Source organism: Petromyzon marinus, chromosome 15 (assembly GCF_048934315.1).
Source record: "Petromyzon marinus isolate PM22_M1 ecotype Great Lakes invasive population chromosome 15, UKy_Petmar_22M1.pri1.0, whole genome shotgun sequence".
In the NCBI taxonomy this organism is placed as follows: Eukaryota; Metazoa; Chordata; class Hyperoartia; order Petromyzontiformes; family Petromyzontidae; genus Petromyzon; species Petromyzon marinus.
The window spans coordinates 14,553,931-14,570,583 of NC_133681.1; the positions used below are offsets into that span (position 1 = coordinate 14,553,931).

The 16,653-nt window shown below is 43.1% G+C and overlaps 1 protein-coding gene across 1 annotated transcript in view; it reads right to left on the reverse strand.

The window, feature by feature from the left end:
* Window positions 1-6,618: 6,618 nt before the first annotated feature.
* The window catches only part of LOC116942715 (disks large-associated protein 2-like), a 90,108-nt gene continuing 80,073 nt past the window's right edge, over window positions 6,619-16,653 (reverse strand). Inside the window, exons 9-10 of the mRNA XM_032954992.2 lie at window positions 15,243-15,401; window positions 6,619-13,771 (exon numbers count right to left, since the gene is read on the reverse strand). Of these exons, the coding sequence (XP_032810883.2) occupies window positions 13,532-13,771; window positions 15,243-15,401 (399 nt within the window). The 3' untranslated portion in view covers window positions 6,619-13,531. The remainder of the gene's footprint in view (window positions 13,772-15,242; window positions 15,402-16,653) is intronic.

Here is a 16,653-nt window from a genome sequence, read left to right on the forward strand (position 1 = left end):
TAATTTCTTGCCTAAAATATAGCAAAAATTCACTAACACATGGGATGTACTTTTCATGTATTTTTTACACTAATGTCTAATAGTGTATTGTATTACATTGCTCTGTTTTTACCTTTTCTTGTTTCATTGTATGTAATGGCAGAGATTAGGGATTAATAAAGTACAACCATAACCACAATCATATCAACAGAAATCTATTTTACAGCAATATATTGCGGGGGTAATTTTGAGCATATATATTATAATTACGGCCTTGATGTCCATACAAATAGGTTGTTTTAATACCAAATAATAATATGAATTGCATTTTAAAAAGCTAAACGCGTTCGTTAACAACACTGCCTTAAAATAACAAAATATCGAGGCGACGTTTCGGTCAATGGGCTCTTCTTCATAGCACATACGTGCCAAAGCAACGTTATGAACGAGCGCGTCCAGCCTTGTTGTTAGGGTGCAGCACCAGCAGCTTCGTGTGTCAAGGCGCCATCCCTCGTCGCACACGCGGGCACCGGGCTGCACAAGGAAACATGCGCCCGCCCGGTGACTGAACTCAGTTGCATGACAAATCCAATACACAAAATGCAACCCTTTGTAAAACCTTACGTTCATGATTCGGCGACGCTGCGTTGGCAGGCGGTGCAGCGAGCACCGCGTTGACTCACGTGTCGAGTATTTTTTTGGGGGTTGTTGTCCTTTGTCAATCTGTAGCTGGATGAAGGTCCCCCCCCTACCCACCCCCGCAATCGTGGGGAGCTGTTTGCGCGCCGCACTACGAACCCGTGCCACCAGAGTTCGATCCCCCCCCCACCCCCCGTCTCACGGCCAGCGTCAGTGACGATTATCTGAACCGGTCGTGGGCCTCCCCTAGGTCCACTCGGCCTCAAATGAATAGCTGGTGTGGTGTGTAAACATCGCTACTGGGGAGACAAAGGTGGCCGGGCGTAGTGCTGGCCACCTACCCCCTCGTGTGCCGTGCCGGCCTTCATAGGTGCTCGCTAACAGCACTTGCCCCATACGTTTTTAAGGCTATATGGGGGATATTTGTATTGCACATACATAGGTCAACTCAACCTCAAATGAGTACCTGGTGTGGTGCGTAAACATCACTACTGGGGAGACAAAGGCGGCCGGTTGTGGTGTTGGCCACCCACCCCTCGCGTGCCGTTGCGACCTTCATAGGTACTCGCTGACAGCACTTGCCAAAACATTTTTAAGGCTATACGGGGGGGGGGGTCTTTGTCTTGCACATACATAGGTCGACTCAGCCTCAAATGGGGCTCGCTAACAGCACTTGCAGGGAGGTCGCCGCGGTGGCGAGGTGTTAACTACCTCGCCAAGTATACAGGAGGATCGTGGGTATCGATCCCAGCAGCAGCGTCACTAAATCCTTTGCTTTGTAAGTCGAGGCCCCCCCCTTCGTCGTCGGTCCTGCGCTGGGGCTGCATGAGGAATATGCGCGCGGTGAATGAACTCGGTTTGCATGACAAATCCACAACGGTAACACGAAATTAAACCCCTTTGTGAGTCTTCAATACATTATTTGGCGAAGCTGCGTTGGCAGGGTGTGCATCAAGCACTGCGCTGACTAATTTGATGAGGTTTTTGTCGCCCTTAGTCAATCTGTATGTATGCAAGTTGAACTGTAGGCAACCGTGCTTGCACAGCTCATCGGAATGGCCGCAGTGAGGACTACAAACTAAACTTTAAAAGCAGTTGTAAGAAATTGAGTTTTAAATCGAGATTTGAAAGTGCATGGTTGTGGCTGGATGAATGTCTCCCCGCACAATGTCTCTCATTGTGCTTGTTTGAACATACATAGGTCGACTCAGCTTCAAATGAGCACCTGGTGCGGTGTGTAAACATCGTTGATGAGAAGACAAAGGCGGTCGGGCATGGTGCTGGCCATCCACCCGCTCGTGTGCCGTGCCGGCCTTCATAGGTACTCGCTCACAGCACTTGCCCCAAAAGTCTGTTCAGGCTATACGGGGGATCTTTGTCTTTAAAAAAAACATAGGTCGACTCAGCTTCAAACGAGTACCTGGTGTGGTGTTTAGGAGAGACAAAGGTGGCCGGGCGTAGTGCTGGCCACCCACTCCCTCGTGTGCCGTGCCGGCCTTCATAGGTACTCGCTCACAGCACTTGCCCAACACGTTTTTAAGGCTACACGGGGGGGTCTTTGTCTTGCACATACATAGGTCGACTCAGCCTCACATGGGCATCTGGTGCGGTGTGTGAACCATCGCTACTGGGGAGACAAAGGCGGCCGGGCGTGGTGTTGGCCACGCAGCCTCCTCGCGTGCCGTGCCGTCCTTGATAGGTGCCGCTCCTCGCTAAGAGCTGCGGTGGCGAGATATTGTATACCTCGCCTGATGTATTACAGGGGTCGTGGCTCTTCATGCCGACCTTGACGCCTCTTGTATATTCAGAGTGTGCCCGTCTCGCTCACCGAGGTCGAGTGGATTTTTCCCCGGGTCCTCCCCTTTCGCCACGCCACACTTTGAGACGCGCGCTGAGACTATTTGGCTTGCGATAAATTTCCACGCTTGTGGCCTGGTAAAATAAAATAATTGTTTAGTTTACAAAAGTTTGTTGATCTTTGTCCGTCATGGGGAGCGATCGGTAAGCGCGCGCGCCGCGCTACGAACCCAGCCACCCTAGTTCGATACCCGCTAATGGATAACACTATCTGATCCGGTCTTGGGCCTTCCCTAGGTCGACTCAGCCTCAAATGAGTACCTGGTGCGATGTGTACACATCGCCACGAGGAAGACAATGTCGGTCGGGCGTATTTATAGCCACCCACCCCCTCGTGTGTAGTGTCCATCTTCATAGGTGCTACTCGCTAACAGTACGTGCCCCAACAGTCTGTTAAGGCTTTAAGGGAGGATTTTTGCCCATGGACACACAGCACTTACCACGGTGGCTACCCAGGATCGGGTCAGATGTTATTCGCTACTGATGTTAACCATGGTCGAGAATAGAACTTAGGTTTCTATTTTCATAGCGCAATTTCACTGCACATCTGCACATGACGTTTAGTGCGCTAATCATCATTACGTCCTCCCTGTTTCCCGCACCTCCCGATTGTGTTAGCACGGTTGACTGACTACGTGTGCTGCAAAACAAGTACATACATTCCCCATTCGCATAATTCTCGCGCATATTAATGAACTTAATTGTTTTTGTTTTGTTTAATTTCACCTGGAATTTAATGTTTTGTGTCTTCACTGATAATTAATTGATCTTCGATTTAAAGCTTTCGTGACTGCAGGGATTCATATTCTTGGTTCTTTCGGTAAAGTCACGTAGGAAAATAATAATGAAATAATACAAATAAAACAATAAAATTCTCACGTTGCGGCCACAACGCACCTGCGGACGGCTGCTTGCGTTGTGGCCGAAACGTCGTGAGAATTTTATTGTTTTATTTTTATTATTTTATTATTTCCCTTCTACGTGACTTTACCGAAAGAATCAAGAATAATTAATTGATCATTTACCATCGTACTTATATTTCATTAATTTCCATTGCAACAGGCGCTCGACGTTGTCTCAGAGGGTGCCCTCTATTTATATAGTTCACGGCCTGGGTGCATGAACACATGGATCTGCTGTATTGTGCAGTACTGCAAACGAAGACAATTTTTGCTTGCATTGGTCTGCAAAGCCAGTGGACTAAAACATATATACGTGCAAATAAGAGAAGACACGCAGGTTAATTACACGACTCAAACTAAGGGAGCTTGGGTAGGGTAACGTCTCGAGCAAGGACGTAGCCATGCAATCAATATTGGGGGGGACCAAATCTTACAGGGGATGTAGCCCCCCCCCCCCCACAAAAATCTAAATTTGAAAATAAATTTCCTTCCATTTCCTGCCTAAAATATAAAAAAAATTCACTAACACACATGGGATGGACTTTTTTGTATTAATTTTATTACAACAATGTCAAATAGTGTATTGTATTACATTGCTGTTTTTTTCTTTTTTAACTTTTCTTGTTTCATTGTATGTAATGACAGAGATGAGGGATTTATAAAGTAAAACCATAACCAATGCATTGTTATATGAAGACAAGTCCAGATCTTGTGGCCAAGGTTTAGCAAATTGTTGTTTTTATTTACATAGCATATAAATTAGTATTTTTAAAATATTGTTTATAGCAATATATTGGGGGGGGACATTTCGAGCATATTTGAATATTGGGGGGGATGTATCTCCCCCAATATATATTATAATTACGGCCTTGGTCTCGAGAACGGGGAAGAGTTGGCCAAGGATAATGACAGCCCGGAACGGAACGCATCAGAGGCTTGTTCGCCCACCGGGGAGATGGAGCGGTGTTTGCGTGCAGGTGATGGGCGAATTGTTACATTGCACGCTGGAATGGTACGAGGTGGTGACGGCCTTCATACAGCAGTGGATTGACCCTGGTTGATTACGATGGTGGAGGCTTGGGGAAGGCTTCATCCAACAGTGGATTGACCCTGGCTGATGACGATGGTGGAGGCTTAGGGGAGCTTTCATCCAGCAGTGGATTGACCCTGGATCATGATGATGGAGGCTTGTAGAGGCCTTCATCCAACAGTGGAATTACCCTGGCTCATGATGATGGAGGCTTGTAGAGGCCTTCATCCAGCAGTGGATTGACCCTGGCTCATGATGACGTGGTGACTGAATGGAGTTGTGCTTATACGTATTTGCTGTCAGCAATGCTCTAAGGCAACGCATTACTGACAGCGTCTCGTTGACTTGTTAAATGTAATAATTAAACCGATGAGTCACAATATATACTGTTGGGAGGGATTACAACGACGATATTACTTTTCCCCATCGTCTCGGTTGTTTTGAACAATTGCCCTGACCCACCGCCTATTGAATCGCGGGTGTCACACACACACACACATCTAGAGCACCCAAACAAACCACTGCTGTTTGTTGGCTTAACCTGCATTCCACGTGCTGACTCACCAGCCAAGACCGCTGAGCAAATGGCTTCATTAAACTCACGTTGCATAGTTCCCACTGTCAACATGCACTCCGATATAGTACTGTAGAAGGCAGAGGCGCATGCCCTGCAATTTCCTGCTCGCCCCACTGCTGGTGGAAGGGCCTCCACTCCGAGAGCCCCTCGAGAGAAGATTGTTATTTCGACAGATTCTTACACGCTGGCAAGACGAACTGGGAACGTTTGGGAGTACCCACACTTTTTACCCCCACCATATACAGCACGGTCTCTTGTCGATGTGCAATACCAATACAGCTGTCATCAATATTCAGTCTAATGATGTCACGGAATCAATGCAAATGCATTTTGCTGTTGGTCCGTAAGTGTTTTGCAGGCATTGCCTTGCGGTTAACACTTTTGGAGTTTGCACGCTCAGTTTGAGACGTTTACTGCCTCTGTTCACTGCAGCCCAGTGCGCACAGAGGCACACATATGGGATGACTTGTCAAGAGCCAAACCGGTTTGACGGGTTTAAAAGGCCCGTATCAAAATAATGGGATCGAAGAGAAAACCCCCAAGAAAAGTAGTCCAACGCTGGTGTGTGTGTAGCTTTCGGTATGACACAAAAAACAAGTACAGTACATCCTGTTAAAAAAAACCCCCATCATTGACACTACAGTACTTGAGAATGTTACCAGTACGGTAACTCATGGATGACGCATTGCCAAATCGCGTTGCGCTTTCGCGCGTGTGCGAATGCCCCCCGTCCGTCCAGCGGGGCCCATTGTTTGGTGGCCACGCCGCGCAGAGCGGGAGAGAGAAGGGGTGAGGGGGGGGAAACTTGCCACAAAAAAAACGTGGTCCGTGCCGCGGACACCCCAACTCGCCCCCCACAGCCACCACCCTGCACCAAATTCCACTGGTCGCAAACTCGGGCCCCACGGTGTTTGTTGTGACGCCTGGGTCAGATCTGGTTCCACCTCGCAGGAGCAGCATTCGGTGGTGAAGATGCGGCTTCAACGTAATTTTTTCGACGCGAAGAACAAAAAGGCGTTGTTCATGGATGTAAAAGAGCGGGGGAATATTACAAGAGTCTTTAAGACAACTGGGGGAGAAAAAAAGAGCACACTGCAGTATTATGGGTTACCTGCACGAATCTACGCACCACGTATCATGCTTGGCGCGATGGAATTCGATCGACATGACTGACAGCGGCAGACTCGCCAACTCGCTCTGAAGTCATATATGATGAGACCTCTGTGATATGGTGATTAGTTAATAAATACAAACATTTCCTGTTATAATATTAAGGATGGATGCAACTTGCACCTTGATCTACAGGAAACAAATTTACTCAGACAAAACTAACGTTTGTCAATAACACTGCATCCATATATTTTCAAAGTATATACAATTAAGCGGTGCATTGAGCATTCATTAACACACATTCATTAATGTCACGGTTGTGGCAAAATGAAACTTTTTTTTATCCAATGTCGCTTGCCTCTACCAACGTTCCAAGACCTTTACAAAAAAAGTTAACTTTAAGAATTCACTTTTTTTTTCCCCCAAGATGCCAATCTGCGTGCCCTCCAGGGGACTTACGCGCATTCTTGGCACCAACATGTTGTAGAAGCTCAGCACAATGGCAAACGGGGGGGGGGAGGGGCCTCATTTCTGACATTTTTTATTAACGACCACACGTCATTTATACAACTGTAACTAACAATCTTAACATCTAAAACACTTACGCTCTTATAAAAATAAAAAAGGGGGAAAATAGCATTTAGGAACACAGTAGGAAAATGCAGTAAAAATACAGGCTACTGAAAATGATGTGCAACATGACAAACCACAGCAAAACCGTTCTACAGTATCTCAATTTAGATTAATTAAATAATTTGAGAAATTTGATAGTGCTTATGCTTACATTGTAACCTAAAAAGTTGTATCTATACGTAACTGTATTGAAAACATTTAATACTGAAAATAAACAGCCCAGAGCAATGCTTTACCGTAAGAATACATCATACAATGTCATTTGTGGTAACTTTGGGTTTTAGAACCGAAAATATTGTGCCGTGAGTGAAAAATGTTTCAAACTACATTGAAGACATTGCAATTTGTGTGTGTATTGTATATCACTTTATTTTTATCTAAACAGCATCCAAACATTACACATTGTGAATCTGTAATGAGAGACTTAAAATAAAGCATTACTTTATACATGGCTTGATACAATTATGTTCTTAATAAATAAGTGGATTACATTCTTCAATGTAGGTAAACACTATATTATTGTTATACCATTCACAACGATAATTTATGTCACGAATGTTGTGATTTTTCTCAAATTCTTTCCTGAAATAAAGACCTGTAAGTTGATGTTGGGTGGGAATTAGTACACTGCAAGTTTTATATGTATTTCTTAGCGCGGGGATTCCAGATGAGAGTAAAGGACAAACTTTGGCTATAATTGTTTACAAAATACTTAAAAGATAATTAATTATCTAAGCAATTTGTTAAAAGTTGTATTTATGATAGTGCATACGGGGGGGGGGGGGGGGGAAATGTAGAGTATACGTTTTCAAAACTGTAGAAACTTGATGTTATCAAAAGTGGTTAGAATTTAAAAGTTACGTGAAGATTTAAATGACCTTGCAAACATTTAAGGTCGTTATTGTTTTGGTACACTGAAACACTTTTTTAATTTGAATTGTTTACCCATGAATAATGTCCATAAGTGAATTTAAAGAGGTTCTCCCATGCAACTTTGTTTAGATAAAGACTAATGCTTAGCCGAAGCTGCAAACACTATAAACTGCACCAGTCCAGACCTCTCTTCACACAACCATGGCTTGTGACCTTTTCATGTAGTACTCTGCTGTTAATTTCCTCATTTTGAACATGTACATTGACTGCAATGACGAATAGTAATACACCCAATGTTTACATACGAGTCAAGCATCAGTTGACAGAAGCTAATGTTATGGCTGTTGATACTTACAGAATGTCAGGAAACGTATTCTTACCGACAATTTCATTTAACAGGGTTTCACTGGGGTGATGCTCTCAAATCTTCCATGTGGAGCCCCCGTTTCAATTCATGCACGTGGGGGGGCATCAGCATAAGTTGTCATTACACGCAGCATTGACTTTGATTTAACAATGAAGAGAAGCATCTCAATACACTCTCGCCGGTGGAGATATCAATACGAGGCTGAAACGGTCCCATCTTATCTTACCTTACATGGGATTTATAAAGCGCCTTTAACAAGACGGTTTAGAGCAATTGTAAAATTGTACATTGCTAAATAATTGAAATTAAGTGGCTTATTTTAAGTGGTGTACTTTTGATGACAGTAACACAAAAGAGGGATTTGATAGGCCTGGGTCGTAATCAAACCAACAAACCATTGTTGGCAAAAATATACAAATCACGTGTTTGGCACCCAATCAATGCAAGATGCCAGCACCGCAAGGAAATAGTGAATAATTTCTCAAAACTTTAGTTGCATCCTTTTTTGTGTCCATACCATTTTTTTCGCAATGCACACGTGACTAAATGCAATGGGCACAACACGTCAGCGTTTCCTCATTCTGGAAGTATCAAAGTATGATTGTTATGGTGAAGGCCACGTTCTTAAGCACTGTCAGTTCTTCTCACAGGACAAGAGTATGTTGCAAACATCCTAATACTTTATCAGCCTCCCTTCTTCGGTCATCAGAATGCAAATAATGTTTTAAGACAAAGGAGTACAATTTTAAGGGCAAATCCTACCTTGGACCCAGCAGAAATGCAATTAAACTAACAAAAAATAGCAAAATGCCGAGAACTAGTCCTGACAGAACCCACGGTAACGATCCAAAGTATAACGACTGAACAGAACAAGTGTAGGTAGGGACTTGAGAATGTTACAAAGCATATACAAAGAGCTAACGTCGGTAAACATAAGGTTTTAAACGTTGTGTAATAGCCCTTAATTGCTTTGTTTTATACCATGTCAAGGGATACCCTATAACACTGCCATCTGTGCTACTGACAAAACTCATTTTCTTCAGCTTCCATGCAGTGCGACAACAATGTCATGCTTCTTGCAAAGCTGCACGGGAAAAATAAAGAGCATCTACTTTGTAAATTAGAGTCATATATTCAATTACAAACCAATTAATATTGCAGGTATAATTGTATTCACAAATGCACATAGGCCCTACAAGTCTCAGTCTGTCATTCTACTATGCACTGCAAACAATGTCACTGAAGTGACTTGTACATCCTAATTTACACTATTTTTGATTTAAATACCCAGTTATATATGTATATTATATCGGAACATACATATATACTGACACAGACATATATACATATATTTGCCAGTATAAGACACTCTGATGTGACAAATACCCTCGTTTAAAATTTACTGTGCAAAGGTCAGGAGACAAGAAAAACAATAACCAAGCTGCTAGTGGCGACACATACTTCACACCCAACGGTGAGCATAAAGCCTTACGTGAAGTGATTATTAAACTATTCTGACAAATAATTATTATGTAAACAACTGCAACAGTTAAATTTTTGTTCAATTTTATCAGGAACGTACGCTGTACTCGTATATATTTAGTGTGTAATATTAGGATTATAAATCACTTGATAATTGTGCTATATTTACCAAGCAACACTGCAAAATCCTCATTTCAGAACATTAGCATTGATGCAATTTAAAATTATATATTGCAGTACTGTATACATTTCTAATGTTGAATGATAAAATACCAACCATTATTCAGTGAATGTTTGTAATCTGCTCTGCTATCCAAATGACTGCGAATAAAAGTTACCAATAACGAAAAGTGCCAGCCACAACCTTACGATTTTACGTTCCCAAATAGTTGGTCATCACGAACGTGTCTACATTGTACACTGTTAATCTTATATGAATGGAAAAGGCTGTTTCGCACATGAATGCCAAACTGTGATGGGCCATGGGTTTTCTTGGCTTACTATGTATCTCAGACACCTTCATAAGAATACAAAGAAAAACACTCTTACAGAAAGAAATAGCCGTCGAACACGAGCACAAGGTGTTGGAAGTAACGAAGAACTGCTGCTACATAAACACGAGCTGGAAAAGGCATCTTCCAAACAGCTGCCTTTGTATCAAACCCAACAAGGGAGTGGCCATTTGTGCCTATTTTTGATATCAAAATAAATACCTGAAGCTATACAGATATCATTAATAGTATAACATATGGAAAACATTTGACTCTGTTTAGCACGATTAAATAAGCAAATTAGTTATTAATTAGAGATTAGGAAATCGGGAGCATTTCTGGAAAACTATTGTAAATGGGGAAATCAAGCAATGTTCTATAAATCTATTATAGCTGCAATGAACCATTTTTTTAATGCAAAATTTGCTACCCCCAACTGTAAAATAAAAACACCCCCCATGAGCACTATCATATTAGTGTTCTGTATTTACAGTTTACAAGAGTTCTAAGTTGTTGTTGTGGCACACAACACACTTGTACGTATGGATATTGAACTTCTTTCACACAGTACGTAGCCAACCGTGCTAAATCAGAGGTGCGGGGGACAGGACAAGTAGACACAAAAAGCAGTTTTAAAGAAGTGAGTTTGTTAATCTGGAGAATTTAAAAGTGCATGACTCCAGTGGCTTCCTAATATTAGAAGGAAGAGCGTTCCGGACAGCTGCATAAGCACATTTAAAAGTGCGCGATGCAGTCACCGGAGTTTGCCTGATGATTTCTGGAAAATAATGGCCACAACTGTATATATATACTGTTGGATCGTATATGCACTTTGAAGTAGTTTGTGCCAGCACTGTTTTGGTCAAAATAAGTTGCAATGCATTTTTTCCCATTGATTTACGCTCATTTGTGGTGTTAATGTGAACTAAGCCAAGCCTACCGCCCACCATTAGAAAAGTAGGAATGCAGATATTTAACTCAAAGCAGTTGGGCAAATATCAATAATATTCACAGTATTCAACTAATATAGACAACATCTGATGTGGAGCCTCTCACGTGCAATTTACTACAATTATTAAATAATCTTTAAGAGTGCTTCAAATATCCAACGGTCATATATGCCATTACTCCAATTCAGGTGAGGTCCATCTCAGCATTTATAGCCAAGAAATCCATGTATCCACGAGGGAGAAGAGGCCTAGCGTGAGCTCGGCACCAACTGGCGCAAAAGACATTATCTCCACCCTCCTATGACTCTTAACTCATCACCTGCAATTATTAAATCCATGTTGGGACCTGTATGTATGAACCGGAGCCAGTGCACAACCCTGCCAACTGTGCGCACAAGGAATTTAGATAACATATAACTGGACATAGCCGATGAAGCTCTGGCCATGAGTGGGATTTATTCCCCCCCCCCCCCCTGCATTATTCTGGTGTGCTCCAATTAATATAGCACACACACCTTAACAGATACGCAACAGCACCAGGTATGTATTCTATTGGAACCATTCCAAGCTCTGCAGATGGGATTGTGGAATTAAACCTCTCAAAAGGATAGGTTAAAGGGTTGTTACTACAAAGCGTAACTTTGGCCACCGCCAACCAAGGAACAAGCTGCAATTGTGTTTTTTTTATCGGTGGCATCACAGAATCAAATGGCGAGCATTCCCTGGTCTGTTAGGTTGTACACTAAGTAAAATGTGTCATTCTAGACGTGATGCACAAATATTCGTTCAATAATGCTCGACGACAAAAAAAGACTCAAAAGATGAGATTCGCAACAAATGTACAATTGTTTTTTTAGAGCCGATTGTTTAAAATTGGGGTTGTATTACACATAGTGGCTGCTCCGAATTGTACAAACTTTGCACCCAGAGCCATTTATATAACACATTACACATTTGTACTGGTCCATGATGAAGCCCAAATTAATCCACAATATAGAACAGCCGAACAAAATAACTTCATAAGGCAAAATGTGTAACATGGGCATCACAGGTTAACCAAGGCGATAGCCATGACAATGGGCATTCCCCCCTGGTGTGTGGTCTCCAATTTACTTAAGAAAAATAACAATATCCCCATGTGAATGTTAAATTAGTTTTATTAAAATAAAATTATTTGGTTCTTTCGGTAAAATTACGTAGAAAAATAATAAAGTGAATAAAAAAAATCATAACAAAAAAAACCCACTAATGTAGACTTTATACTTAAAGCTTTCATGACTGCAGGATATCGCTCTTTGGGTCTTTAGTTAAAGTCACGGAGATAGAAAACACATTTCTTCCTGCCTCAGCAGTCTGCCCGCTGTATTTCTTCACCTGAAGACGATTGCTTGTGTTGCGATCGAAACGTCGTGATTTTCTTATTTGATTATTTTTCTATCTACGTGACTTTACCGAAAGACCCAAAGGGTACTAATGTGTAGACTGTAGCCCGGTTATTAAGTTTGGTGAGTGTACTGGCAGTCTGTAATGTTGATGGTAGCAATGGTTATTAAGCTGGGTGAGTGTACTGGCAGTCTATACTGTAGACTGTAGGCTACAGTCTATACTGTAGACTGTAGTCTACAGTCTACATTATAGACTGTCAGTACACTCACATTATAGACTGTCAGTACACTCAAACTTAACCAGGCGACGTAGTCTACATTATAGATCGCCAGTACACTCACCAAACCTAATAACCAGGCTACAGTCCACATTATAGATTACCAGTACACTTATAATTATTTTTCTATCTACATTACTTTACCGAAAGAACCAAAGAATATTAATTCCTGCAGTCACGAAAGTTAAGCCAAAATGTAGTTTTATTCAAAATTGTTCTTTATATTTACCTGTATAAGAAGGCAATAAACAACATAGATCGGCTACTTCTGTCGTACACTCATTTTTGCACAAGTGCATTTGCTCAAAGTCGAAATTTTCACTCACAATTAGTCTCTGACGTTCATCCATGGTATCGGCATGTTTAAAGACCTTCTGCACAGACCAAAAAGCATCTGTTGCAAGCTACTAATTTGGCGATGCTGAACTGTGTATAAATGTTATTGGTTTCATATAAGACGAGACGATTTTTTTTGTTTCATTGAGTGGGTTGTTTCATTTAAAATGTCCAATGGAAAATAATTAAAATATAGCTGCTGGAGTATCACATCGCCATCGCAAATGAATTGTAGAATGCTGAATCCAAATTGAACAGACTGCCTTCTTTACAATTTGCAATGCAGCAGGCTGTGTTGCGGCGACGGTGCGTAGGAGGAGGTTGCAAGTCCAAGGGCCTTGGGGAAACTCCGAGGCGGCAATTTCTGCATTTTGACTGTCGACTTCTTCGCTGCAAAAATACGGGGCTACGTCGCAGCTCCACTTGAAAATAACAACTACACGTCGGGCTCAAAAGGTGCTCTCTCTCTCTCTCTGCAGTTGCTTTGCCTCGCTGTGATCCAGTCACAGTGTCAACCTGGGGTTTGTGCCAATGACGGGGAGGGGGAGATGGGTGTGGGTGGACGGGGGGCTGGCGGGCGCGAGAGGGCACGGGGGGGGGGGGGGGCCCCGTCGCCCCCGCCCCCCCCCCCTCGCCGCCGCCTCACAGCCGCGTCTGCGCCTCAGGAATGTAGATCTCGATGTTGTCGGAGCTCTCCGTGGCAGAGCTCTGACGGCCGGCCGCAGCACGCTTGGCCGCCATGAGCCGCTTGCGCGCCTCCTCGGCGCGCTGCTTGTCGGCCGACTCGCTGCTCGACTTGTCGCGGCTCAGGGAGCCCCGCAGGGCGCGGCCCCCGCGGCGCGACGTCACCGACCCCGCCGTGGCCAGTTGGCGGCCCGATTCCTGCGCAGCCCACGAGAACGGGTATAATTATACTAAAAACCCACACTTTCGTGTTATTTTTACCAGGTAAAGGCCACACGAGCTATATATAGCTCTTCTTTTTTTTAGAAGCGACCTGGCTGTCACAGATGATAGCGCAACGAAGTGGCTTATCGCGTGGACATTTCTATTAGCCAAATAGTCTTAAAAACGCACGCTTCTAAACGTGGAGGAAAAAACCAGACGACCAAAGAAAATTCAATACGACCCACGGGGAGAACACGCAAACTCCAAATATACAGGCATCGTCGGGGTCGGGATAGAACCCACAACCTCTTGTATACCAGGCGAGGAAGTTAACATCGCCACCGTGGTACCAATTATGATCTATGTTAGGGTTGTGTGGGGGGAGGGGGGCAGGCGGTTATGGGGATGGTTATATGAGGTGGGGTGGGGCTAGTTACCAAAAATACTTTTCCAATAAAATCGTCACTGCCCTCCTTTATTCACAAGTTAATTAAGATTTAAACGGTGGGGATTTCGAATTGAATGCAAATGTATGCATGTATGTATAACTTCTTTCACACCGTATGTAGCCAATCATGTGATCACTGGAGGTGCGGCGGAAAGGAACAACCAACTACGCACAAAAAGCAGTTCTAAAGAAATGAGTTTAAATCTAAATTAAAAATAATTAATATGCCAAGTATTAATTTGGTATATTTGATCAAAGTTATGCATTAATCACATACATTTGTAAAATTGGCTAAGTAGTTAAGAAACGGCATGCAAGTTTGGAAATATTTTTTATTCAGCTTATTTTCAAAGTTTCCCAATCGGAGTTGATAATTAATGCCTCTGTCCACTCAGCAGTATAAATGGGATCAGTAGACAGTAGATCGGCAGGCCGGGATATGGTGGGGTAAAGTATGGATACGTCCATCTCTTCAAGCAAACGTTGCCTAGTTAGCATGAGAGAATAGGTCAACCTACAGAGGGGGGCTCTCTCGACAAGGGGGTTCTTTTCGATTTAAAGCTTTCGCGACTGCAATGATTCATCTTCTTTGGTTCTTTCGGTAAAGTCACGTAGAATGAGAATAAATTGATAAAATAAAATAACACAATAATATTCTCACGACGTTTCGGCCACAACACAAGCGGCCTTCATCAGGTGAAGGGACGAGACTGTCTGGTAGGACAGCGCTGGAGTGAAAAAGCCACGTTCTTCTCTCGAGCTTCCTCGAGAGTGGAGGCTCTTCCACAAGCAGTAGCACCTGCAAATAAATTGCAGGGCAGCACCTATTTACATAATTTCTGCTCACCAAGGGTTTAACGGTGCAAACATATAACCAGGCACACAATTCACCCACGAAAATCGATCCCTGCAACCGACGTGAACTTCGAAGCTCGCTCGCGAAGTTCACGTCGGTAGCAGGGAAGGCGAATTGTGTCGGGGGCTCGTAACGGCGACGGCAGTGCAACCCATCCTCACCTTGGCGGAAGGAGGCGGCGGCGTGGCCTGAGTCCATCCGGCCACCTTGAGCTGCTGCAGCTCGTGAAACCGCGTGCTCACGTCCTCCACGGACAGCTGCAGCATGTCCCAGAAGCCGGCCAGATCTGTGGAGGTGGGGCGAGGCGTGGCGTCCGGGTCCTGCATTTGTGCAAAACACGAACCCGGAGGGACACGACGTGTAAAAAAGGCTCGAGTGAAGCAGCTGGCCACAGAGGACGTCAACGTACCGGTTGGTCGACCCCTCGCAACCAACGAATCCAATTTGGATGTGGGGGGCGACGGCTCGTGCAACAGGTAACGCTCGTGTTCGAAACACCAAGTCGTGATGCAATGCGACAGTACAGCAAAGTAAGGTTGCTGACATTCTACGTTTGCGGATTTGAGCAGTCTCCTCAGGTACTCTGCAGTTTCCTTGCACATGCACAAAATGCTCAAAAGTAAAAGTTGGCCAAACACTCCAATGCAAAAGCCGTCGAGAAATGTCTTGAATAAAAATACAAGAGTAAATATAGAAAACAAGGCAGCCTCACAAATTTAGCAATTCAAAATTAAAAGCGTGATTAAAACATGTGAACATGGATGCATAAGGTAACTTAGCAACTTTACAATGTTAACTAAAAAAAAATTACACAGCCGACGAAACTAAAACGTTTACAAAGTGCGACTTGTAATATATCAACTTAATCTAGTGTTAAAGTATATCAGTGCTTAGTTTAAAACTATACAAGTAATTGTTTCTGTTTCACTCTGGAAACATTAACATGGATTACAAGTTGTAGATGACACGCCTTCTCAGTCAATAATGAACAAGTGGTTTTATTTGCTTCAAATTATGGAATTGCTTGAATGCCATTACATTTTGGCAACCCATGGAACTTGAAAATGTTGACTTTGCCTCTTCAGTTCTCATCCGGTCAAACGACAAACTACAAATTAAAAAAAAACACATTTATACGTCTATATAAATACTGTCTTTTTTAAACTTGTAAAAATATTTATTCAAAGCCAAACACCTATTTTGAGTTGCAATTGGACACTGATTTGCTGATGAAAGTCCTAAACAATCATCATATGAATAGCTTTTCTCCCCAATTGAACACCAAAGCAAGAGTCTAATTAAAACACTCCTTATGCGGAGCAGCAGGAGGTTGGATGCAAGACAAACAGGGGGCAAACTGCTGCCCTAGCAGGAGGCCGACCTTAAAAGATAAAACGGATCACTTTGCCCACCATGTAAGTAATGAAAATGTGAAGTTTGACATTTTACTTACAGATGTAGGGAGAGGGGGAGGATTGTGATGTGTGTGAACACACACAAACCCATTGTTTTGTATAAATTTAGCTTCACATTCCTAAAACAGCATCATTAACATTGGTGCCAGGGTTGGGG